The 21858-nt window shown below is 47.4% G+C and overlaps 1 protein-coding gene and 1 long non-coding RNA gene across 8 annotated transcripts in view; both read right to left on the bottom strand.

Annotated features, from left to right (window-relative positions):
- Positions 1 to 4544: 4544 nt before the first annotated feature.
- Positions 4545 to 5880, bottom strand: LOC121063461. The gene is made up of 3 exons (XR_005816010.1): positions 5790 to 5880; positions 5474 to 5622; positions 4545 to 4791 (listed from the first exon to the last, which is right to left on the bottom strand). It is a non-coding gene; the product is annotated as an uncharacterized LOC121063461 (long non-coding RNA).
- A 1435-nt stretch (positions 5881 to 7315) lies between these two features.
- KATNAL1 (katanin catalytic subunit A1 like 1) overlaps positions 7316 to 21858 on the bottom strand; it is a 39953-nt gene continuing 25410 nt past the window's right edge. For all 7 annotated transcript variants that reach the window (XM_040543886.1, XM_040543888.1, XM_040543892.1 and 4 more), the window contains 5 exons: positions 16957 to 17115; positions 15961 to 16087; positions 14864 to 14998; positions 12394 to 12520; positions 7316 to 10947 (listed from right to left, as the gene is read on the bottom strand). In XM_040543886.1, coding sequence (XP_040399820.1) covers positions 10749 to 10947; positions 12394 to 12520; positions 14864 to 14998; positions 15961 to 16087; positions 16957 to 17115 — 747 coding nt within the window. In that variant the 3' untranslated portion in view covers positions 7316 to 10748. The remainder of the gene's footprint in view (positions 10948 to 12393; positions 12521 to 14863; positions 14999 to 15960; positions 16088 to 16956; positions 17116 to 21858) is intronic.

The raw sequence follows: 21858 nt of genomic DNA, 5'->3' as shown, positions 1-21858 counted from the left end.
CCTTGCTCTCTCTGACCCCTTGCTTCCCACCCCAGAGCAAAGCCTCCCACCTCTCTGCAGCCTCCTTCTCACCCTACAGCTCTCACAAGAGATTCAGGGCTTTCCTCTTCGTCGTTCTCCTTCAATCTCATTTCTTCAGCTATCAAGTGATGCTTAATGCAAATGTCCTCATAGGTCAAGTCATTTCAGACGCTGAGCCTCCGGAGCTGAGAAAAGCAACAGGTTGCTGTGAAGTCTGCTCAGTTTCTATGGCAGCACCGAGAGAGATTTTCCATGAGGCTCCACTTTTGAGATGCTGCCTCCGGAGCCGATCCCAGGCCCCAGCAGTGAGCGGTCCCCATCTGACCTGGGGCATCAGGAGCCGCCAGACCCATGGAGGTGCTGCTGATGGAGCTGGATGGGTGGGGAACGGAGCAGGGGCCACAGGGCTGAAGGGCTATTGGGCAGCAATTCGGGGCAGCAAGTGAAGGAATAGGAAAACTTGGTGAGGGCGGACTGGTAGGTGAACCAGATGAACCAGCACTTGTGCTCCTTCAAGTGGTCTCATCACCAGAGGACACGGTCTCAACCCCTGAGACCTAACAAGAAAAAATCTGTTTTTACAAAGAGGTGAGATGCTGAACAAGCAACGAAAGGTTTTATCCTACATGACATTACGCTGGGCTGAAAGGGCATAATCAGATACTTAAAGAACAGGGAGACCTTTGCCTTGCAAGGGTGGAACAAAATCTACACGTTAAATTTGATTTCATGTTTCTTATGGACAACCTCAAGCCCACTTTTCCACTAGTGGTGTTTGGCAATGAATGAGAGCCTGTGGGTATCAGGGCTAGGAGTGCTGGGTGAGACAGCGGGGCTTTGTCCATACACTCATAGGGATCCTCCAAAATCTTGTTTTGAGTTTTCCACAGATACAAAACCATATCCAGCAGGTTTATGCTGACAGAACACATCTTTTTTTTTAGCCGTAGCCCAGTATTCATGGCTTTATCCTCAGCTCAATTGCACTGATAAGCCAGATTAGTTGTTTTCTTGACCAAAATACAGGTTGTCTTTGGGAACTCTTCCCCAAGTTTGTGCTCTTCTCTCTCTGAAGAGCAGGGAAGGCCTTTCTGAAGTCTCATGAGGCTGCCCCCAGAAGATGTGCCATGGTAGATGTGCTTGCAGAAGGGGCAGGAACCTCCTCTAGCACAGGAGGTAGGACCGGCAAACAAAACGATGGACACCATTTTGGGGAGAGGTCAGAACATCGGGGAGGTGTCTGCAGTCAGAAAGATCACGGCTGCAGATTACTTCAAACACGTCAAAGAATCACAGAATAGCAGGCTGGAAAGGACCTCTGGACGTGGCACGGTCCCATTCCAGCTCAAAGCAGGCCCAGTTTCAGCAAACTGGTCAGGGCCGTGATGACTTTGAACACATCCAAGGACAGAGACACTTCTGTGGGCAACTCATGCCAGTGTTTGACTGCTCTTGTGGCGCCAACACAGTCTGAAGTTTCCTGTGCTGCCTCATCCTTTCACCACACACCTCCAGGAGGGGTCTGGCTTCATCTTCCCTGTTACCTCCCCTTGGGTTGCTGTAGGCAAAATTAGCTATCTCCTTTGCCCTCTCTTCCTCTCTTTCCTTGAACACCCCCAGGGACGGTGATGCCACCACCTCCCTGGACAACCTGTCCCAGTGCCTGACTGCTCTTTTTGGGAAGAAATGCCTCTGCCAGGCAGTGCAGGAGCACCCCGACCCCACAGCACTCCCCAGCCCACCCAGCACATCCCACTCTGTGGTGCTGAGCCTGCCCGCCGCAGAGGTGCCCGGAGAAAACAGCCAGGGCACCGGCCTCTACCAGGCTCTGAAGTGGAAGAAAGTGTTTTCTCAGCATTTTATTTCAACTAACGCGGTCAGGCTAGTCTCACGCTGTGCTATTAATGCCGCCCCGGTTTGTAATTCTGCTTTCACGTCGGCTCCATTTTTCTCTTTTAATGCCACTATCTAGCCTCGCGGGTCTCAAATGTGGGACCTATTTTTCCGGCTGCTGTAGCAGAAAGAACTAATTTGGTCCTTCTGTGTATAAGCAAGAGGACTGTGAAGAGGAATAGCGGGTGATTTTATCTCCGTGTACGTCCTTGGTCAGGCTGACACCATCCTGCTGAGGTGCCCATATTTTAAGGAGGACATCACAAAATTGGAGCGGGTAAAGAAAAGAGCCATAAAAAAACGGCTTGAGAGCTGAGGAAAACCACTTACAGGGGAGACTTCTGGAGGTCAGCCTCTGTAACTCCTCAGAAAGAAACCCGAGGAGTGATTTGATGATGTGTGTAAGTACATGTGAGGAGAGGAAATACGGGATGCTAAGGGGCACCAAAAAGTTCGTCCGAGAGAGGCACACAGCGAGGCAGTGATAGGCAGCCAATGCTCAGAGCTGAATTAGGAATCAGACTCGCTTTTTAACCACAGGGGTGTTCACTCTCGGAGCAAAATTGCAAAGTGAGTGATGGGTTGGAGGTGAGTTTGGGTGCTAGTGCTGCACTTCGGGGCAGAGGTCCCGGGGGAATCATGGTGAGGTTGCCCAAATACAGCCCGGGAAGGGACGGGAGTTTGGGGAAGGGTACTGCCCATCAGTTCACATCTTCAGTTTGGGAGAAGGCAACAAAATGTTGCAGTGGCCAAATCATCACAGAGATCATCAGGAGCAAGTCTGGAAGACGACATAGCACACCCGCAGCTAATACATGTCTGCAGGCAGCGCTTCGGGTGCTGAAATTGCATCCAGCCCCAAATGCCGGAGCTGCCCCGAGCACAATCTGAAAGTGCCGAGCATGTAGAGCAACTTCTCACCCTTAGAACTTCCTCAAGCGCTTACGAATCTCAAAAGCAGCTAGACTATTTTCTTCCCCTGATGATTTCTTGCTCCTGAAGGACGTGTTTTTGCAGACGGGCACAGTCGGGAGGACGCTATTAGCTTTAGGAGTCAAGTGGTCTTCAAGAATTCAGAGCCCAGTGCAGCTCTGAAACCTTTCCAGCTGAGCTCTCATGCTCTGCAGCCTCTGTGTCGGGAAAGAAATGTCAATACCTATGAACGTGGCACATCCCAAGGAACCCTAAATCAAAGGGGTGATAAGCTCTGCGAACACGGCCTTAAAAACGGGATCTGTCCATAAACCGCATGGTTTTGTTTCGTCCCCAGCAGCTCACTCGGCAGCCCAGGTGTCCCTCCTGGCGGCCAGCTTTAATTTCCACCTTGGACTTGCTGAAGAGCGGGGCAGAAAGCCAAAAGGCTGGAATTTGTCGTGCATCAGGGGCTGCCAGTGGGTTAGCCGCAGGGCGCTTTCCTCCAGGGTTAACCAAGAACTGCTCACAGCTTTCCATCCCGCGGACATCCAGCTCCAGCAAAGCACAGGGGAGAGGAGGGGTGGGAACAGGCAGCCTGGCAATAAATAAGTCTGGGAGAATGAACCATCTGCTTACTGCTGGCCACAAAATGTGTCCAGCGATCTCCTGAATCAACCTCAAAGCTCTGGTCGGGGACCAAAACCCAGCGGGCTGCAGGGAGGTGCGAGGGGACAACCATTGCTCTGCAGCAGCTGGGGGATTTCTTGTTGAATCATCATGCCCCACGCGGAGGTCACAACTATTCATCTTGAGTGGCTCTGAGTCCTTCTGCAATCCGAATCTGGGGACTGGTTTCACCACGACCTAGCAGAACTCACCAGCTGTAAGAAACAAAGGTTCAACCACCAAAGCCATATAAACCGTGAAACACTTGCAGAGCAGTCGTCTTCCTTTTAGCACATTTGGAGCTCACAACATTTCCAGTCACCTTCCCCAGGAGGAGATCGAGCTTTGCCCCAGCCTGAAGGATGGGGAGACCTGGCTGTTATTTGCTTGATTACAACATGCCACCGTGGCAATCTCAATTTTCCGCGCCTTGCTGGGTCATTTGCCACGTGCGGCTTACTGTGCACCCTCCTCGTGACTTGTGTTAGAGAAAACCCAAGCAGGTGCGGGTGGAAAGGAAGGCTGCTGAAGACGATCTGTCTTATAAAAAAGGGCTGAAAGGGCTCGTGCTAACAAAGCACAAGGTGTTGCTTTACTTGGCGACTCTATAAATACATCCACGGATGTAGGGTAAGTGTAAGTGTCAGGGAGCAGAACTCTTCGTTACAAGACGGCACTAGCACAAGATCAGCTGGATACAAGTCAAGCAGGAACAGATTCAGACTGGAAACCAGTAGCAAGTTTCCAAATCACCCGAGAACGCCAAGCCCCTGGATGTGCCACACAGCTGGAGGAGGGTCACTGGCAGTGGCAGGCTCCACTCCGTCTTCAAATTGGGTAAGGATTTGGATCTGGGGAGGGGAGCTGACCTGGCAGCGCCTGCACCCTCCGGGCAGCACAAGGATTGCTCGGCTCCTCCTGGTTCCCCGGCACCACGGCAGAAATGCTCATTAGGTACAGCAGAGAAATAGATATGCATGCTCAGGGCCCTTCCTACATGGGCATAAATTAAAGAAAGGCAAATATTTGTGTTAAACGGCTGTGCCATATGCTGATGAAATGCTAATCTGCGCAGAAAAGACGCAGCGTAAATAAACTCCCCAGAAGCACCTTGCATTCGCTGAGCTTCGTCTTTCTCAGCAAACTAACAAGAAAATAAACCCGACCGCATCCATCATCTTCCCTTTCGTAGGAAATTCAGGCGAGCTTAGGATGACGTGGGCCAGCGCCTTCAACGCTATTGCCTGCCACCCCTGGGAGCAGCACAGCCTGTTTGTAAGGTGCCTGCAGGAGGGACTGAAGAAAAAGAAACTTACTGGGTTTGGCTCACAATATCTTCGGCCTCGGTAGGAAAAACACTAGGGTGCTGCAAATCAAAAGCAACTGGAAAACACTATTGTACCATTTAGGAACTGGAAGTCAGAGGGATGGTTTTGGCCCCATGACCTCAGGTGAGTCACTTCAGCTCTACCTCCTTCCCCAGCACATCTCCCTGCGAGCATTACAGCATCTCTTCTTGTGCACTGGGGCGGTACCCAGCACTACAGAGCCCCAGCACCCTACAGAAACAACTCCTGCCCCGGCACACCCAAAAGCCTGAAGACATTTTGAGGTGGGAAGTGAGCCATTAGGATTTCAAATCCCTTCCCATGCAAGGCAGGTTTTGCCGTGGCTGTAAGAAGCCTGCCCTGGAGGTTGGCAGGTTTTTAAGCAGCAAGGCGGGCGATGCAACCTGTCAGCAGCATCTGCAGTCGGCTTCCTTTGTTCACCGAGAGCGACTTCCATCCCCTCACACACGTCCTCCTCCCTGCGAAGGATGCAGAGACCCCCACTTTCATCAACATGCACATTGCAGCGCTGTCGGCAGCTCCTTAAGGTTATTCCCTTTTCTTTGGGGCTATATTTATAAACCCTGCGCAGAGTTGCTATGGTTTCTGTTACCGTCAGTCCCATTGGTATTCAGAGCGTTTCCTCTCACCTTCCCCACGCCGGTGACCTTTCCTTCAGGAGGAAGATCTCTCGTACCATCGGCCCGCTCGGTGAGACGGCACGCAACGCGCCGTGCGAGAACACCCACCGCCGAGCAGGAGAGCACTCCGTGGAACCAATTCATCCGCAAAACGCCGGCTGCGAGGCGGATAAACAATGGTAATTATTTCCAAACAAATTGGAACCAGAAAGCGCAACCCGGCAGCCTAGCTGCCAGACAACATGGGAAGCCACAAAAAGAAGAAATCTCAGCCCCTAACATCTCGGGTACTCTGCTATCTCCCTTTAGGCAAATGTTTTTCTACCTTTCTTGTTCTCCCAAGCTCAAAAACTTCTTACGTCCACGACAGCTTCTTTTACACCAGTCGAACAACTTATGCAAGGGGCTGCTCACAAATGGGAGCTACAGGGATGTGATCCACTGGTGAGAACTTCTCTCTTTGTCAGACCGATATTCTATTTTAAGAAACTTTGCACAATTCTCCGCTAGTTGCTGTACAGCAGGACAGCCAAGCAAGATACACGATGTTTTCCTCCCCATATAAGCGTGCTGGGGATGGTCTCAACAGCTCCACGTGCCAACCAGATCATTGCATCCCCAGAGCCCAGACATGGAGCAAAAACCCCGTGGCTTCCCCTTAACTCAAAGAAAAACGCTCCTCCTACTGCAGTCACAAATGCAGAAAAGCCAGAAAAATGGAGCCTGACCATAAAACAACCCTAACCCTGCCCATGCAGTAGGGATGGGAACGTCCCAGCACTTTGCCTCTTCATAGCGAAACTTTTCTAGTGGCGCTTTCTTAGCTGCTGTCACCCCCCTGGGTGGCTTTATACTGCCCATTTCTTCCCACCATTTCTTCCCACCCATTTCTTCAGAGGGCACTGAGGCTGCTCCCACCTGGCACACCAGCGACACCAGCGCGTCCCTCTGGGGTCCCTGGGCTCACTGCTTCCCCCCTGGCACCACCGTGTCACCCACGTTTTCATCGCGTTCTTATCTGTAACTGTGGATCGGAAAAAAATCTGTCCATGAGCTGATTCAGGAGAGTCCGTTCCAGAAACAGACATTTTTTTTCACCCTTTCCTCTGCTGCTTTTACCTGCTCATGTCCGGATTGTGGGGCTCACTCTTTACTCACTTGAGGTATGCTGTAAAGAAGTCCTGCAAGCCCTTTAATCTTCTCCCTGATCAGAACAAGCCAGCGCACCTTTCCTATTGTGCAGTCTTTTAAAGCCGAGCGAGCTGAACTTTCTATGCAAAGATTTGACCTCTCCCCAAGTCCCTTGATCAGCAATTTCCCCTGCTCGCTCTTTCATGTCGGAGGCATTATGAAACGCTGGAAACTACACATGCTTCCATGAGGAAGTTAGCGAGAAAATTCAAATAATCGACTCGGCCCCAAGAGATGTGGGGTCTCTTTCCAGCTCTGAAAGCTCTTTCCTAATAGGAGTTTGGCTTTTGAAAGCCTTCTGGTGAGCGAGCAGCTGATGATAGTTTCTCTAGAGCCTGGTTAGACGTTCAGCCCAGGGGCGAGCCATAAAAAAAAAAACCTGCCCAGCTCTGTGAGGTCTGAATCAGGTGCTAACACCGAACATCTGCTGGGGCCTCTGCTCTCCTCTCCCCCCTCCTTCCACGTGCTGGACGCTGGAACATTTACCATTTTATAGCCCGGGGCAATGAAAGGCCAATTTAAGAGGGAAAGCATTGCTGACAGTGTTATCCAAAAAAGACCAGGCCCTGCTGTAACTGCTCTCCGCCCAGGACTTCGGTGAATCCAACACCACTGGGACACGCTGAAAAAATCCGCCTTTGGAAACAGTCAGAGACAGGCAGACTCTCCACGTACATTTATTACTTCATACAACCAAACTGCTCGTTGTACAGAAATTAACAGTGCCACCCAAGCGGGCATTTCACAGACGTTTTGAAGGAGACGCATAAACACAGCTTTAAAACGTGTTTTTATGTAAGGTAAAGTCCAAGCCACCGAAGCACCACGCGCCACACCGTGTGCGTATAGCCACGTACACACATCCACGCGTGTGCGTATGCAGCTCCACACACCAACGGGCTGAAGAAATGGTTGCAGCAGGCTGTGATATGCTAGTAAGTTGCTCTCTGATGAATCAAACGGCCCTAAGTAAGGGTTTCCCCCAGAGGGATGGGTGTTGGACTCATGTAGGGTCTTGCCTTGCTACCGCCGTTGGCCCGGCCTTCCTTCCCTGTTCCTCCTTGCTCCCTTTTTGAGACAATAACCCAGCCTCTAAAGGTGGGTGCACCAGTGAGACTTGGTGGAGATGTGGGGGTCAGCATACACGGTCTGACACCTACGCTGCGGTCTCGGCAAGGCAGGGGTGGTCTCTGTCTGATCAACGCCTGATCTAGAGGAGCTCAACTCACGGGTGCAATGCTTGGGCACAGCCGTCGTATGGATAAAGAGCTATGGCCTGGAAACTCTCCTTTCTGCAGAAGTATAAGATGAATGGGCCTGTACAGAAAAGAAAAACACATTTGGAGTAGAAATCAGGACCTTTAGAGAAAGACTGCAGCACCTGAACAATTGCCACTAGAGGGAACGTCCAGCGTAATGGATTTTGGTTACCATGCAAGAGGACAGTTTAACACCTTAGGGTAGGAGGTTCACCAAACACCCAAGGAAGGACATTTTTGCTAAACGTTGTGCTTTCAGCAGCAGCAAGGGCCCTGCTGCTTGCAGCATGAAGCTGAGAAAAGGGGTAGCTACACCTTGCTAAGCAAAACACTGCTGAATCCAGCACTGCTCCCGGGCAGCCGAACGGTGTGGGTTATTGGCATTCACATCTCTTCCCTTCTAGTGCTTGCCTGTGCAGAATAAGCTCCTCGGGCAGCAGTGGTCTGAGACTAGCGAGAGCCTCTGAAGTGCTAATCTGGCACCGGCCACAGAAGAGTCATAGCTTTACCCATTTCTACTGCAGTAAAAGAAAAAAAAAAAAAAAAAAAGAAAGCAAAGCAAAACAGCCGCAGCACACAGCTTTCAGAAGGAAGAACTGACAGACTGTGGCAAGGCTTTTAAAGCTTTCTCTCTGTAAAGATCCAGTTACTCCCTGGGAGGAACAGACTGGCACTGGGAGGAATTTATCCTAAAATTATAGAGTCGACACGGCTCTGTGCTTGCTCATCTTCCAGTGCAGAGAGAGCTGCTCCTTCCAGAGCCTGTGAAGCCCAAGGGCTGTTGGTGCAAAGTGGGCAGCCAGGAGGAAAGTGGAGCTTTAATTCTGCCCGGAGGTGAAGAGGGAAAAGCCGATGTTCTCCCTGCACTGACCTCCCTGGCCAAGAGGGTAACTCCAACATGCGCTGTCCTTGGGCAGACGTGAACAGCAGCTGTGTCTCAGCCAGCCCGGGGACCACAGAAGGTGGATTTCTGCAGTGCCACATGGAAACGTGCCTCCAAAGCCCCAGCTGACTTTTACGTCAAATGGAAGATTGACAAACGCCAAGGTGTTTCCCCATGGAAATTAGTGGGGCCCTTGAAAATGACAGGATCAGCCTGAGGTGTAGTCTTTACACAGAAAGGAAGAGAGAAGGAACGCTGGCAGACAAACGGAGATGGTAACACGACCACAAATGTTGCTCACGCAATCAGATAGATGCTGCAGAGTTGTCAAGCACGTATCCTGACAGTCCCTGCTACTGAACAGGAGGCGTGCTCAACAACCATTTGCCTTGGTGGTTCGCGTGTCATGCCCTGAGAGACCACTGTGCTGGATTACGGACATTATTTGCAACTTCCAGAACTAGCAAAAAGGAGCAGTAAGGACATACTTCCATCCAAGAGGAGGTGAGCAACTGTGAATGCTTGGCCTAATTAAGAGATCCATGTCTTACTCCAGCTCCCCACATCTGGCAATGCCACCTGACGTCTCAGCAGAAAGCCAGAGCGCACAGTAACCCCCTGAACTGCACAGCAACTCAGATCCAACACAGTACTTGGCATCCAGCTCACAAAATCACCACGAATTTCAGAGCTTGCATATTCCTCTGTAAATTTGACCTATCCTTCTCATTCCTTCCATGGGAAACCTTCACGTGTCAGACTCGCAGCCCAGGTCTGTGAAAAGCGTGACAATTATGCTCCAGAGAGGACTCCTCATGCTAGGGTTTGTAACCCAACCCTTCTCATCCTTGCACTTGGGAAGGGAAGAAACAGATAAGAACATAAATGAGATTGTACAAGTTATTTTCTCCCTAAATCAATTGCATTTATACATTTGCAAGAAATCTTCATAAAAAAAAAACATTAACAGTTTAACAGTTCTGCAATATAAACAAGTGCAAATTCCATCGCCTAGTAAAGCTAGGAAAGGGTTCATGCCTACCTGGAAGAACTGGAAGTCCACAGTCATGTATTTTTAGGACAGCCTTGATATTAGTGTCTTTACTGTATTAAAGTCCTACTTAAATAACAACAATAACAATAATAATAATATCTAGAAAGCAAAGTACAGGATTCTACATAAGCATAAAAGTGCACGATATAACTTAAGTCAAAGTGCCTACTGGTCAAACGGGTACAAGTTATGGTCAGAGATCAAGTATGGGCTGAAAGCAGCCAAGGCCCTTTCCTTTTCCTCTCATTTCCATCAGGAGAAGTCAAAAAAGTAACATCAGTCCAGTCTGAAGTCACATCGGTGCCAAACGGGTGTACGAGAGAGGCGAGCCCCCGTCTTGATGGCAAACCGATCCTCATTTCCTCTGCGTAAATGCCAATTAATCCACAGGCTTTGCTCTGGAAATCTGTGCGGAGAACAGCAGCAAGGAACAGCAGCTTCGATGCCACGTCCAGGGGAGGCAGAGTCGGCGGCTCAACAGAAACGTAGCACTTCGAGCAGGGGGTACAGCGAGCCCTTGTTAGCTCCTCTGGAGTCACGTCCCGCAGCTGATTTACTGATTCTAGCCATGAAAGATGACTATTAGAAGGTAAACAACACTGCTCGTCATTGGGAAAACGAAAAGATTATTCTCAGAAGTATTTTTTTCCCTTCCTGTTTGTCTGATTTTACTATTTCAGACATAAAATATATATATTTTTTACAGTATCAGCTCGTTATTGTGTTCGCTCCCTTTAAAGGCAAATGGAGTTTAAAAGATCTTGTCACCAGAAGGGGGGCAGCACGGGAGGGGAGGCAGACCTTTTATTAAACCTTTAAAAAAAGATTTCTAACTCATTTTGCAAGTGAAAACAACAAAAGCCATAAAACTCTAGCAACGGAGGGCTGTCGGTGAGATTAAGCAGATCCAAACTCCGCCATCCATTTTTCATACTTCTCCAGGTCCGCAGCAGAAACAGATTTGGAGATTTTCTTCAGAGCCAGCTCAAAGTCCCCCTTGGTAACCGGCATCTGAAGTTCCTCTTTAGAAAGAGCCCGAATCTCTTCTGGAGTTAAGCCGTTAATACGCCGTCTCATTGCCATTAGAGAGGCATCCCTGGAAATACAGGACAAGGTATGGGAGCTAATTGCTAGCAGCACGTGCCGTAAGCCTATGAATTTTGATTGTGCTCTCTTGCTAGCAACCACTGGCGGGAACACTTAAGAGAGCATTTATTTACCACGGAAGATGCAGTTCGCGTCTTTGTTAGCATCCGCGTTCCCGGATCCCGACATCAATCCAACATAAAGAACGCACTGGCACCAAAACCCATTTAAGCATATGGCAAATGCACACAGCTAATTAAAACTATAAAACTGAAAGCCTTTTACAATGATTCATAGAGACGAGATTCTACATCTTCAGCGCAGGGAAGGGCACGGTGGGAGAGGAACTGCACCCAAGGAGATCTATTTATCCTTTTCTTTTTCAAAAGCACTCTGGATCTTGCAGACCTCTTTAAGATTTTCCCCTTCTCCCCACCATGCAGCCCCAAAGGACAGCCAGCGAGCGTCGTGCTAACGCCACGTGGCCCTGCAGGGCTGAGGCCATCGGTGCCCGTGGCTTCTCGTGCTCTACCTGCTCCTCCACTCCTCCCGGCTCTGACGCTTACTAGCGTGGCCAACCGCCACGGAGAACACCGCTCATTTCTCACGCCACGGCCCGCCTGCAGCTTGAAATTACCTTTTCTCTTTCCCCAGTTTTTTTCCCAGCAGGGGATAACACAGGCCTCGGGGAGAACAGGTAATTTAACTATTGCACTGTGTGACACACACCGAGTTTCCAAAACCACGGAGTCATTTCACAGTTTCAGCAAAGAAGCAAGGGAAAAAAAATAATCCCAAGCCGTGTTCTTAAAGGATCGGTTTCTCTTGGCAGGGACCCTATCTCTATAAGGGACGGACAGCTCCTACTGGTAAGTTTAACCAAATACCTGTCCTCCCAGAAAAGCCTCATTTGTCAAAAATTGACACAAGTTGTGCAAACGGGATGGAAATGAATTCAATGCTAATGGTATACGCTATCTGTTATACCCTTGCACTTATAAAACTCCAGCAGAAATCGAGACACTGCTGTGCTGGGGCTGTCCAAACATACACCACTGGGAAGCCCCAAAGAAGGCAAAAAATTCAAGGAAAAATTCTTTTCCATTGCACAATTACAAAATTCTAGCTCTTAAACTCACAGGATTTAAGAAAAGAATCCAACCCAGTTTTGCACTGCATTAATAAACACCAGTAAATGCAGACAAGGGTAACAGAAGATTTGCTCAATTTTTTTCCTCTTCAGATCTAAGCAAACTTGATCGCATCTCATGCAAAACACCACGGTTTTTAGAGTGCTCCACATGACAGCAATGCACATTTTCAGTAAATAGATTTGGGCCCCAAAAGTAGTCACTGTTAGCTCGGCTTCAGCTGTTGTGGGTATTGCCTTTTATCACATAATGCAAATGACGACTTGCCAGGCAATTTTGTTTGCAAATTAAGCGGAAGGAGATACCTGCAAACATTAGTGATGTCAGCACCAGAATAACCTTCAATCTTCTCAGCAATTTCTTCGAGGCTGATATCAGGATCCAGTTCTACTTCCCGAAGATTAATCTTAAGCAGATCTGCTCTGCCTTTTGCTACAACATAAAAAATATTTGTTTGAAGCCTTGCAAGAGTAACATTAAAAAAAAAAAAAAAAAAAAAAGAAGATACGAGCACAACTTAGATTTTTCATACAAACAAAAGGCTTTAATATAAGGAAAGGAAAAAGACAGAACAAATCATAAATCTTAGCAAAGTGCGCAATCAAATACAGCAGAGTATATGTTTTAAAATTGGATATTAAAACAGCATACTCTAGAGACGTTTTCCAAAGACATACATCATTAAAAATGCCTGTTATGTCTCAGGTGACAAAGCATTTGGTGACACGCTACCCAAAGGCACTAAAGTACAAGGCTACAAACGTCTGCTGCTTCTCACATCCCTTTGGATTCACTCTCTGCTCGAGTGTTTGATTGCATATTAGTCACACAGTTTCATTAAAAACACAACGAGGATTCTATTAACAGAGCTTTAAACAACACCAAAGCCCTAACAATAGGCTGAACTTTAAGCATGTGTTTAAGCACTTTACCCAGTTGGGACCCAAGAAAGCTGCTGAAGCCTGATAGAAAACAGATACATTAAGAGGGTAAATACATTAATGTATTTACAATCCAAATGTCCTGGCATCCCACTTTCAGACCTGGGTGCAGCGTACATACAGTGATAACCAGCTGTGTAAATGAGTACTTACGCAGCCAATTAACCATTTTGCTTGTGGAGAGCACACAGGCATGTGTGCATTTGGGTACATATGCTAAAGAGCCCAGGCTTCTAACAGGGAATTCGCACTTGACAGCTTGGGCCCCGGTGTTTCTCTGCATAATGGTGGTAAAGGAGGGACAAATGCTTTCCTAGCTTTCGCTGTGCGGAAACACAAAGCAGCTCAGCATCTTCATATCCACAGTGACCACTTTTTATGACTTTGAAATGAGGACAGCCATGGCAGAGGAAGTAGCACTAGGAAAAGCTAAAAGTCTGAAGGAAATATCCACACGTTTTTATTCACTGATGCCACAAATTAAAATAAATAAATAAATAAAAGCAGAGGGGAATCAGAAAGCTCATCCAAGGCTGCTGGCTTGGAGCGCTTTGCAGAACTGTCAAGAATACAGGCAGGTATCAATCAGACAGCTGGCACTGGATATAAAATGGGGATTTACTATTTACGGAGCGCAGTGTACACACGGCGTGCCTGCAGAGAGCTTCTTGGATCAGAGAATATTCTTCTAATTTTTCTACCGGGATGAGCAAGCCCCTACAGTATTCCAAAAATGAAACACTGTAGAATATATACTTGTGTCAAATTGTACAATATAGAAGTGTATATATGACGTATCTCTCTTTTTTTTTTCAATTAAATTGCCTGACCACATCGAATGCCACAAGGCAGTTATAAATGCATCATTTAGACTTGCACAGAACAGCCCAACTTTCTTATACACAGAATAAACACGACAGCACAGAAGACTGGAAATAAAACAGGAGCCCATCTTGTATGTTGTCCAGGGTGTAATCTACTGTGTCAAAAAACAATCTTGTTTAATTAGAAACAAGAGCAGGAGTTGATAGGATTTTAAACTAATTGGTCATAAAGACAGGCATCCCGTTAGTAGCTGTTGCTGCCTGTAACCTGCACAGACAAGCTGTAGACTTATTAAGTGTCCTTATACCTGCTAAACTCAATCACAATTGCTGTCACCACACACACAGCATCTTGTTATCTTGAGTGCTCATGCAGGGAGACGAGGCGCCCGCTGCACCGCGCAGAAACAAAGCTATGCAAACTTCAAGCGAGAGGGATCTCAAAATTAATAGGACAGCTGAATGACAGCTAGAAAAGACAAGACAAGCTGAGCCGTCTCGGGGCAGGAAAGCAATCAGCCCACTGCATTCGGAGTGACTCGAAGCCTAGTCGTAAGGCAAGCAAGTGGTGATTTACAATGAACTAAGCCTGTAAGTGAAAATTCATGGAGCCACTTCTTTGTATTCATCTGCAAGGGCACGGGTGCATTCGCAGTATTTCTTAACATGTCCAAAGGGTGCCTTTGATGATCAGTCAAGGACTGACTGTTAAACATTTAAAATAATTCCAGGCTCATTAAAATGAACTCTCTTTCAAAATGTAAGAACCCAGCAATGGGCTTGCAAAGCAATGCAGCAGCTCTTTGTTTTTAAGCCCCCAAGCAAGGGCTTTTTTTTTTTTTTTTCTCACTCTTTTTAAAAATAAAGCAATTCTACCAAACGATTAACTCCTGAATTTCACAGCTCATCACAAAAACATCATGATTCCTCCCAAATCCAACAGTCCCTGAGCAGTCCTAAGGTAGGCTTGTAAAGGCCATTTTAAAGTAAAATGCTTGTACCAAACATACCTGTGGGTAGAGGTATATAAATCCTCTTTTCCAGTCTCCTTCGGAGAGCTTCATCGATATCCCAGGGAAAATTAGTAGCAGCTAACACCATAACCATCTTGGAGGGGTCGTCGTTTTCCAGGGCACCACCTACCCCTGCAAGCACAATGGTTGAGAGAAATTTCTCTTGAGATGCTTGCTAAGAAACATTGCACGAATGTTGCAAAAGCTCAAACAAAGCTCAGCAACTGCTCCTTATGCTCCTAGAGCCACTTTCCAAACTTTCCATGGCTTAGATGTGGCATCATCACTGTCACAGAGAGGGGAACAGCTCATTCTTTTGCTGAGTCAAGGAAGGGCTTTCTTTGCCAGTGCTAATAACACTGTATGTGTGAAATAATGTGTGTGTTAATAAATTTATGTGTTAACTAATATGTGCATGCAGCGCTGTTAGCCCCACCAAAAATGCTCTCTGTCAAATCTGGCCACAGAAGTAAGAAAATCACTCCCTGGCCTCCCAAATGAGGACTGCAAAGAAATGATGACTTTGAGGCAAAAAGTTGTTTACGCAAGGTGAATATTTGAGGCAATTATACATGGTGGTTCAACAGCAACTGCAGTACAGAGGTGATTATTAAAGCACTACGCCACAAAATGTTCCTCAGGTGGTGGGGCCTCGGTGCACAGAACTGGTACTAGATGTGACTAAAAGGGTAATATTAGCTGCCACCACAGCACACAGCAAAATGAGATCTGATCACTGGGTCCCTGAGCAGGAGATTTGAGGAAAGAAGGGAAATTTGTTTAAATTGCATCAAAAATGAAGGCCTGCTTTAAACTTCACAAATTTCCATTATCTGCTTCTCCTAGAGTAAGGTGTCTCTTAAAAATGAGTTCTCAATTTTCCATCAAAATTGGTATCTTAGAAAGAAATAAAGCAGAGCACCTTTTTCAGTTATCTGCCTTCAAACACTCAGGAAATGTACTCCTCCCAGTTTGTCTTATTTTCCCCCCACCCACAAAGCTAGGTTTTCCAGATGGTTCAAGTTTTTTACATTCCCATCTGTAATGAAACAGCACCCCGGCCCCAAAATTAAAGCTAAGCCTGTAATCTTTACCGTCCATTTGCACCAGCAACTCCGACTTGACTCTGCGACTCGCCTCGTGCTCGTCAGACGTGCCTCTGCGACTGCAGATGGAATCTATTTCATCAATGAAGATTGTTGTTGGAGCGTAAAACCTTGCCTTTATTCAAATGGAAACATCGCTATTAAGACTTGTGCAGCAAGCACAGGCCCTCGTCTGACCACGACGCAGTTCAGCCTAAAATACCACGTAGATGTCTTCCCCGCTTGTCACAAGAAAAATAATTCAAAATCTTTCATTTACAAACTGCTTAAGTTTATACCCTTCAAATTGTGCCCCTCGAGTCAGAGGTCTTTCAGTGTTGGTTGGTTTTCCTCAGATACCAGTCTTGAAAAGGGGAAAAGGAACACAAGCACTGTACAGGCAGTTTTTAACGTCCAGGTTTTTGTGCTGGTGAGGGCAAGGCACAGGGGACAGAAAGGAACCTTGTCTACCCCAAAATAGAGAGGTTTCAGCTGAGAGTGTGCTAGAAGCGAAATGAAGATCCCAGAGGTGAATGACCCTGCAGTGTAGGTCCACATGGGCCTGTCTTTCATACAGCCCACATGACGGGCTGTGCTCAAAAATTCACTGAGAAGCTCGTGTCCATCACTCAGAACAGAAACAGATCTAAAATATGTATTGCTCCCAGAATAACAGCTCCCAATCCCTTCTAATTTCAAATTACTTCCTATTACTACGGGCTTGGTATCCCATAAGTAAATAACTGAATTTCTGTCAAGATCACTACTCTACCTTTAGCCTGGAAAAAGCTCTCCTGAACATGGGTGACGAACTCTTTCCTTCCTAATCCTCAGTGACATATCTGAACAAGATGGATACACACGGATTGTCTTTTTCTGCCTGGTTGAGGCGGGTCTCGGTGCAGTGAACTCCATACTTTCAGAGCGCTACAGAAGGGGCAGGGAGTCGAGACGGAGGTCCCTTCTCACCTTAGAGCTCCCCAGACCACACCATCGAGGACGTACCATTTCAAACAAGAGGCGGACTAGCTTCTCAGACTCGCCCCTGTACTTAGATGTCAGTGTGGAGGAAGACACGTTGAAGAACGTCGTTCCACATTCTGTAGCAACAGCTTTCGCTAGCATTGTTTTGCCAGTGCCGGGAGGGCCAACCATCAGCACACCCTGAAAGGTGAAAACAAAGGGAATGAACAACAAATAAAGGAAATTTGCACTATCGTCCTCTATACTGTACCTCAGTATAATCCAAAATCTGTATTTTAATTGCTTAATGACAATTGTCATCAGTGGAAAACAAAAGAACCCCGTATAATGAGAACAGCATGGAAGCGTTCTGCAATTTATTTGCCTTACCACTTCACCCGAGTCAGAATCATAACAGGCAACAGCTGCTGCTGCAGCTCTCACCTGGGAGGCAGGTGACAGATTTACAGCCTTGCTCTGAAACAGACAGAGCCTGGACTTGAACTTGGGCCCTTCCCGTCTCACAAGTGGCTGCACACGTGGATGAAGAGAGTGAAGTCATCATCTTTTTGGAACAAAGGCTCCGTCGTGAAGAAAGTTTCACAGAAACCAAAATACTTTTGCAGAAAGTAGAGTATTTTTCTACAGAACAACATTTTGCCAACAAATCCTAACCAAGTGTGTGTATGAATCTGGTTGATTTTTACAAGTCAGTGTGCTGAAGAGCATTCAGTGAACACAAGGACGTGTCGTACTGTTTAATCTCCCCATCTAAGTAGTTCTGTGGCCGTCAGGTTGGGCAAAAAACAGATTGAGAGCAGCCCTGTGGAGAAGGACTTGGGGGTACTGGCGGATGAAAAATTGGACATGAGCTGGCAGTGTGCACTTGCAGCCCAGAAAGCCACCTGTATCCTGGGCTGCAAGGCCAGCAGGTGAGGGCGGGGATTGTCCCCCTCTGCTCTGCTTTTCTGAGACCCCACCTGGAGCCCTGCGTTCAGCTCTGGGGCCCCCAGCACAAGGACGGGGACCTGTTAGAGCAAGTCCAGAGGAGGGCCACGAGGATGGTGAGAGGGCTGGAGCACCTCTCCTGTGGGGACAGGCCGAGGGAGTTGCGGTTGTTCAGCATGGAGAGGACAACAGGACAAGGGGTAATGGTTTTAAACTGAAAGAGGATAGATTTAGATGAGATATTTGGAAGAAATTCTTCCCTCAGAGAGTGGTGAGGCCCTGGCACAGGCTGCCCACAGAAGCTGTGGCTGCCCCATCCCTGGAGGTGCTCAAGGCCAGGCTGGATGGGGCTTTGGGCAACCTGGTCTGGTGGGAGGTGTCCCTGCCCATGGCAGGGGGTTGGAACTGGGTGGGCTTTAACGTCCCTTCCAACCCAACCCATTCTGTGATTCCATGATTGTCTCAGCAGGACTTGCTCTCAGGACCCATGTTAAGACTGTAGCACGGAGACTGGTTAACCACCCTGACTATAAAGCAAAGACAGGCTCTTTAAGTGAGCCACGACAAAAACAATACAGGTTTCTGAAGACAGGTGACCCATCGTGAGGTTACCGCTCACTCTCAGCACTAAATCGGGATAACGTTTTTAAATAGTTATCTTCATGAATCATCTTTCCAACCCTTTCAGCACCAGAGCTGGGACAACACATTGTTCCACCCCCTCACAGCACTAGAAAAGGACACCGGCTTTTTGAGCATGCTATGAAAACGCAGTGCTCCACCAGCTTTTTTTTTCCCCCCACTGCAAGGCCTGATTACATGCTAACAAGAGTTTCCTAAAGTAAAGTTGTGGTGTGTTGCAGGGGTAATGAAATTAGCTGGAATTAGAATTGCACATCATAATGTGCTTTGCAATTAATATCTTACATAAAACGCCACAGCAATAAAGTATCTGTTAAACGCAAGCCACGGAGCAAATTAGATTTCATCTGTTCCCCGCAAAAAATTTACTTCAAAAAGCACAAAGAATGACATGGAAGAGATCTATAAAAACAAATCAACCGGGAATGCAATTATTCAAAAACGCACTATTCAAAAGCAATCGCCTCTCTGTATTCCATTTTCCATTAACTCTTAATACCTTTATTGCCATTTAACACTTAGCTAACGCAAGCTCAACATACATTCATCGGGAAATTAAGTCAGAAATGTTCATACTTCCCCCGTACAGCTAACGGCCCGATGTCACTCTTCAGGCTGCTCAAGGTTCCCTAAATTCCAGGGCAGCGAGCATGAAAAGTAAATTGACTTTTTTTCTCTCCCCATGAACACTCAGACATATACGGATTTGAGTTGCTGCAGGGTCACACCGATGTTATGATAATATTGCAAGTACAAGCCCGGAGTGCCTGGGTGAAAATTACTCAGCCTGTAACAGGCAGGTCAGAGATGACTTACCGGCCTCTTGGAGTTTCAAAATGTGCTTATTTAATATTTTAAAACAAGCATCGCCTCACTTCAAATCGCACTTGACCTGCGTTCGACGAACTGCACTTACTGCAGGACCTAGTGACACAAGGGGCTAACATCATTTCTTTGGGGTGTAGTTTTAGTCCTCCATCACTCTGGAAGGTCAAATTCCAGCTTCAGCTACACACCCTGCTCACTGCTGAACCCAAAGCCCATCGCTTCGTACCTCCTGTGCAAGTACTACAGCAAGCATTACCTAGCACAGGATATTGGTGGCATTATCTGTGTGCCTGACACAGGTGCAAAGCCAGGGGAACACCACGTTCTACAGGGATTAAAAAAAAAAAAAAGTCAGTAATAAAAAAAAAAAAAATCAGACAAACCTTGAATACTCAGGAAAACAAGGTGTTCACGACTGCAAAGAGAAATACATCGGATCAAGTTGCTCTTTCTCTTTGCAACTAGGAGGGGCTGCCACTTACTCACTAGTTAAAATCCTTGACGAACACAAAGGCTTCTTTATTCCTCCTCTAAGGCTCTGTTAATCCAAAGTATTCCAATAAGAAGCTGAAACACACCACGGGGAGTAAGTGTTTTGATGAAATCACTGCGGGGTTACTTCTTGCTGTTGTAACAATCACTAGCAGAGCAGTGGGAAGCACAGAGAGCAACCGGGCCTCCTTGGAACAAAACAGTTCAGAGGAAAAGAAAGAGCAAGCCTTTGGACCCTCAGAAACCCACGGCTGCAAGCACACAGCCCAGTGCTGAATCGGGAAGGCAGCTGGCTCCTTCATGCAAGGCACTGTCCTGAGCATGAATGCAGGGGCAAACTGCGAGGGCTGTCGTGGGAATTGTTCTCAGGAGCGTCTGAACATCCAAAACCAGATCTGGCTGCCTCTTCCCTGAGTTATTGTCCTGAACGCCCAGGCTCAACAAATGCCTGCTGCTCCACTGATTACCGCGAGAAACAGCCTTCCCTTCAGAACTTCTCATCCTTGTAGCACAGTCAGAGGTCAACAGTAGGGAAAATACACGCTGTTCTACGTGAAAAATAAATTCAGGAGAGTTACAGCTTCACAAGCCCCCAGGGAAAAGGCTAACAATGAAGACTCTTCATGGACTCGTCAGAAATCAGTCTGCATTTCACGCTGAAGGGAGGAAATAATCTTAGCGCTTTTTTCCATGTCTGCAACCACCTAGCTTTCAGAAGTGATACTGGCCAGCAAGAAAGGATAATCTCATGCAAAGAGAAAGAGACTAACTCCGAAGACGAGGCTGTTGTTTCTCTATCTACTGCCACAATATTTGGAGAGACAAGCCATTGGCACTCTACATTCCCTGCAGCCTGCTGAGATATCTGCCTTAAAAGACAGATGGCCACTGCATGCTCTAGGCATGTTAATAGGTGGAAAAGCAGCACAGCAGCTCTTCAATCCCTTGAAAAGTTTCTGAAGGCTGGACAGGTAGTGCCCCAGTAGCCTAAGAAGGAATGGATCAAATTCCTCTCTGCCAAGAGGAAGGGAGAGAGATTCAATAGACATTAAAATCTCTCTACACTTGTGACCCACAATATCTAGGCTTCATCCAGCTTGCTTAACCTCGAGCACACTGGCACTGACCACAAACACACTAAACCCCAAAGGCCACGCAGCTCAGGCCCAGAAGATGTGCTGACCTAGGCTGGGACTCTCTCCCCACAACTAAAACCTCCGTGAGCTTCCCTCAGGCAGCAATCCCACAGCTCCTGCTGCTGCCTCCCACCCTTCCAACTTCCCCTCTTTGCTGCCTGCAGACACAAGCCCCAGGAATGACACGTCTTCCACTCGTCAGTTGCTGCAGCACTTTGTTCCATAAATAAACAGCGCAGGGGGATCTAGGGGTGGCTCAGGCTGGAGGAGGACAGCTTTGAAGGCCAGTCCTAAACGTGAGAGAAGTATAAGGACCAAACAGGAAAAGATGGGGCAAGCGTTAGTAACGCAAGGTCTGATGTATGCTGCTGAGCCAGCGTACTAAAAAACTACTCATGGACACAGCACTCCCTACACATGCCATTTCTTTGGAGACTCTGGATGGCAGACAACTTGCAGCAGAGCCTCTTCACCTCAGTTTATCACCAAATGCTTCCCCGTAACCAGAAGGCCCCTATGTTGTGACTAGTTATTCCCCAAACAAGTGTCAATCCATCCCATGACAAAAGCAAGATAATTTTATTTTTTGGCTACAGTAACACCCGCCAACCTCCTCGCTCCTCTTCATTTTTAGGTCTGAGCAAGGCCCAAGCTGAGCTCATCTCTGGTCCATCAGGAGCCCAGCCCAGCCCCATATCCTTGCTGTTGCCTGCAGTTTGCAGTCAGCGTGAGAGAGAGCTGGCATATGCAGAATAAAACAGTCCAACAACTGCTTTCCTCGGTGAAATGCTGAAAAGCAGCCATTCTATTAAGCAGAGCTTTCCATTAAGTGTTTCTGCTTCTCTCAGTGTACCCTATATGCTTGCTAATGTGTACAGGCTGACATACAGAAAGTATT

Source organism: Cygnus olor, chromosome 1, assembly GCF_009769625.2.
Source record: "Cygnus olor isolate bCygOlo1 chromosome 1, bCygOlo1.pri.v2, whole genome shotgun sequence".
Lineage (NCBI taxonomy): Eukaryota > Metazoa > Chordata > Aves > Anseriformes > Anatidae > Cygnus > Cygnus olor.
Note: the sequence above shows the minus strand (reverse complement) of the source record. Positions and strands in the feature narration are given on the sequence as shown.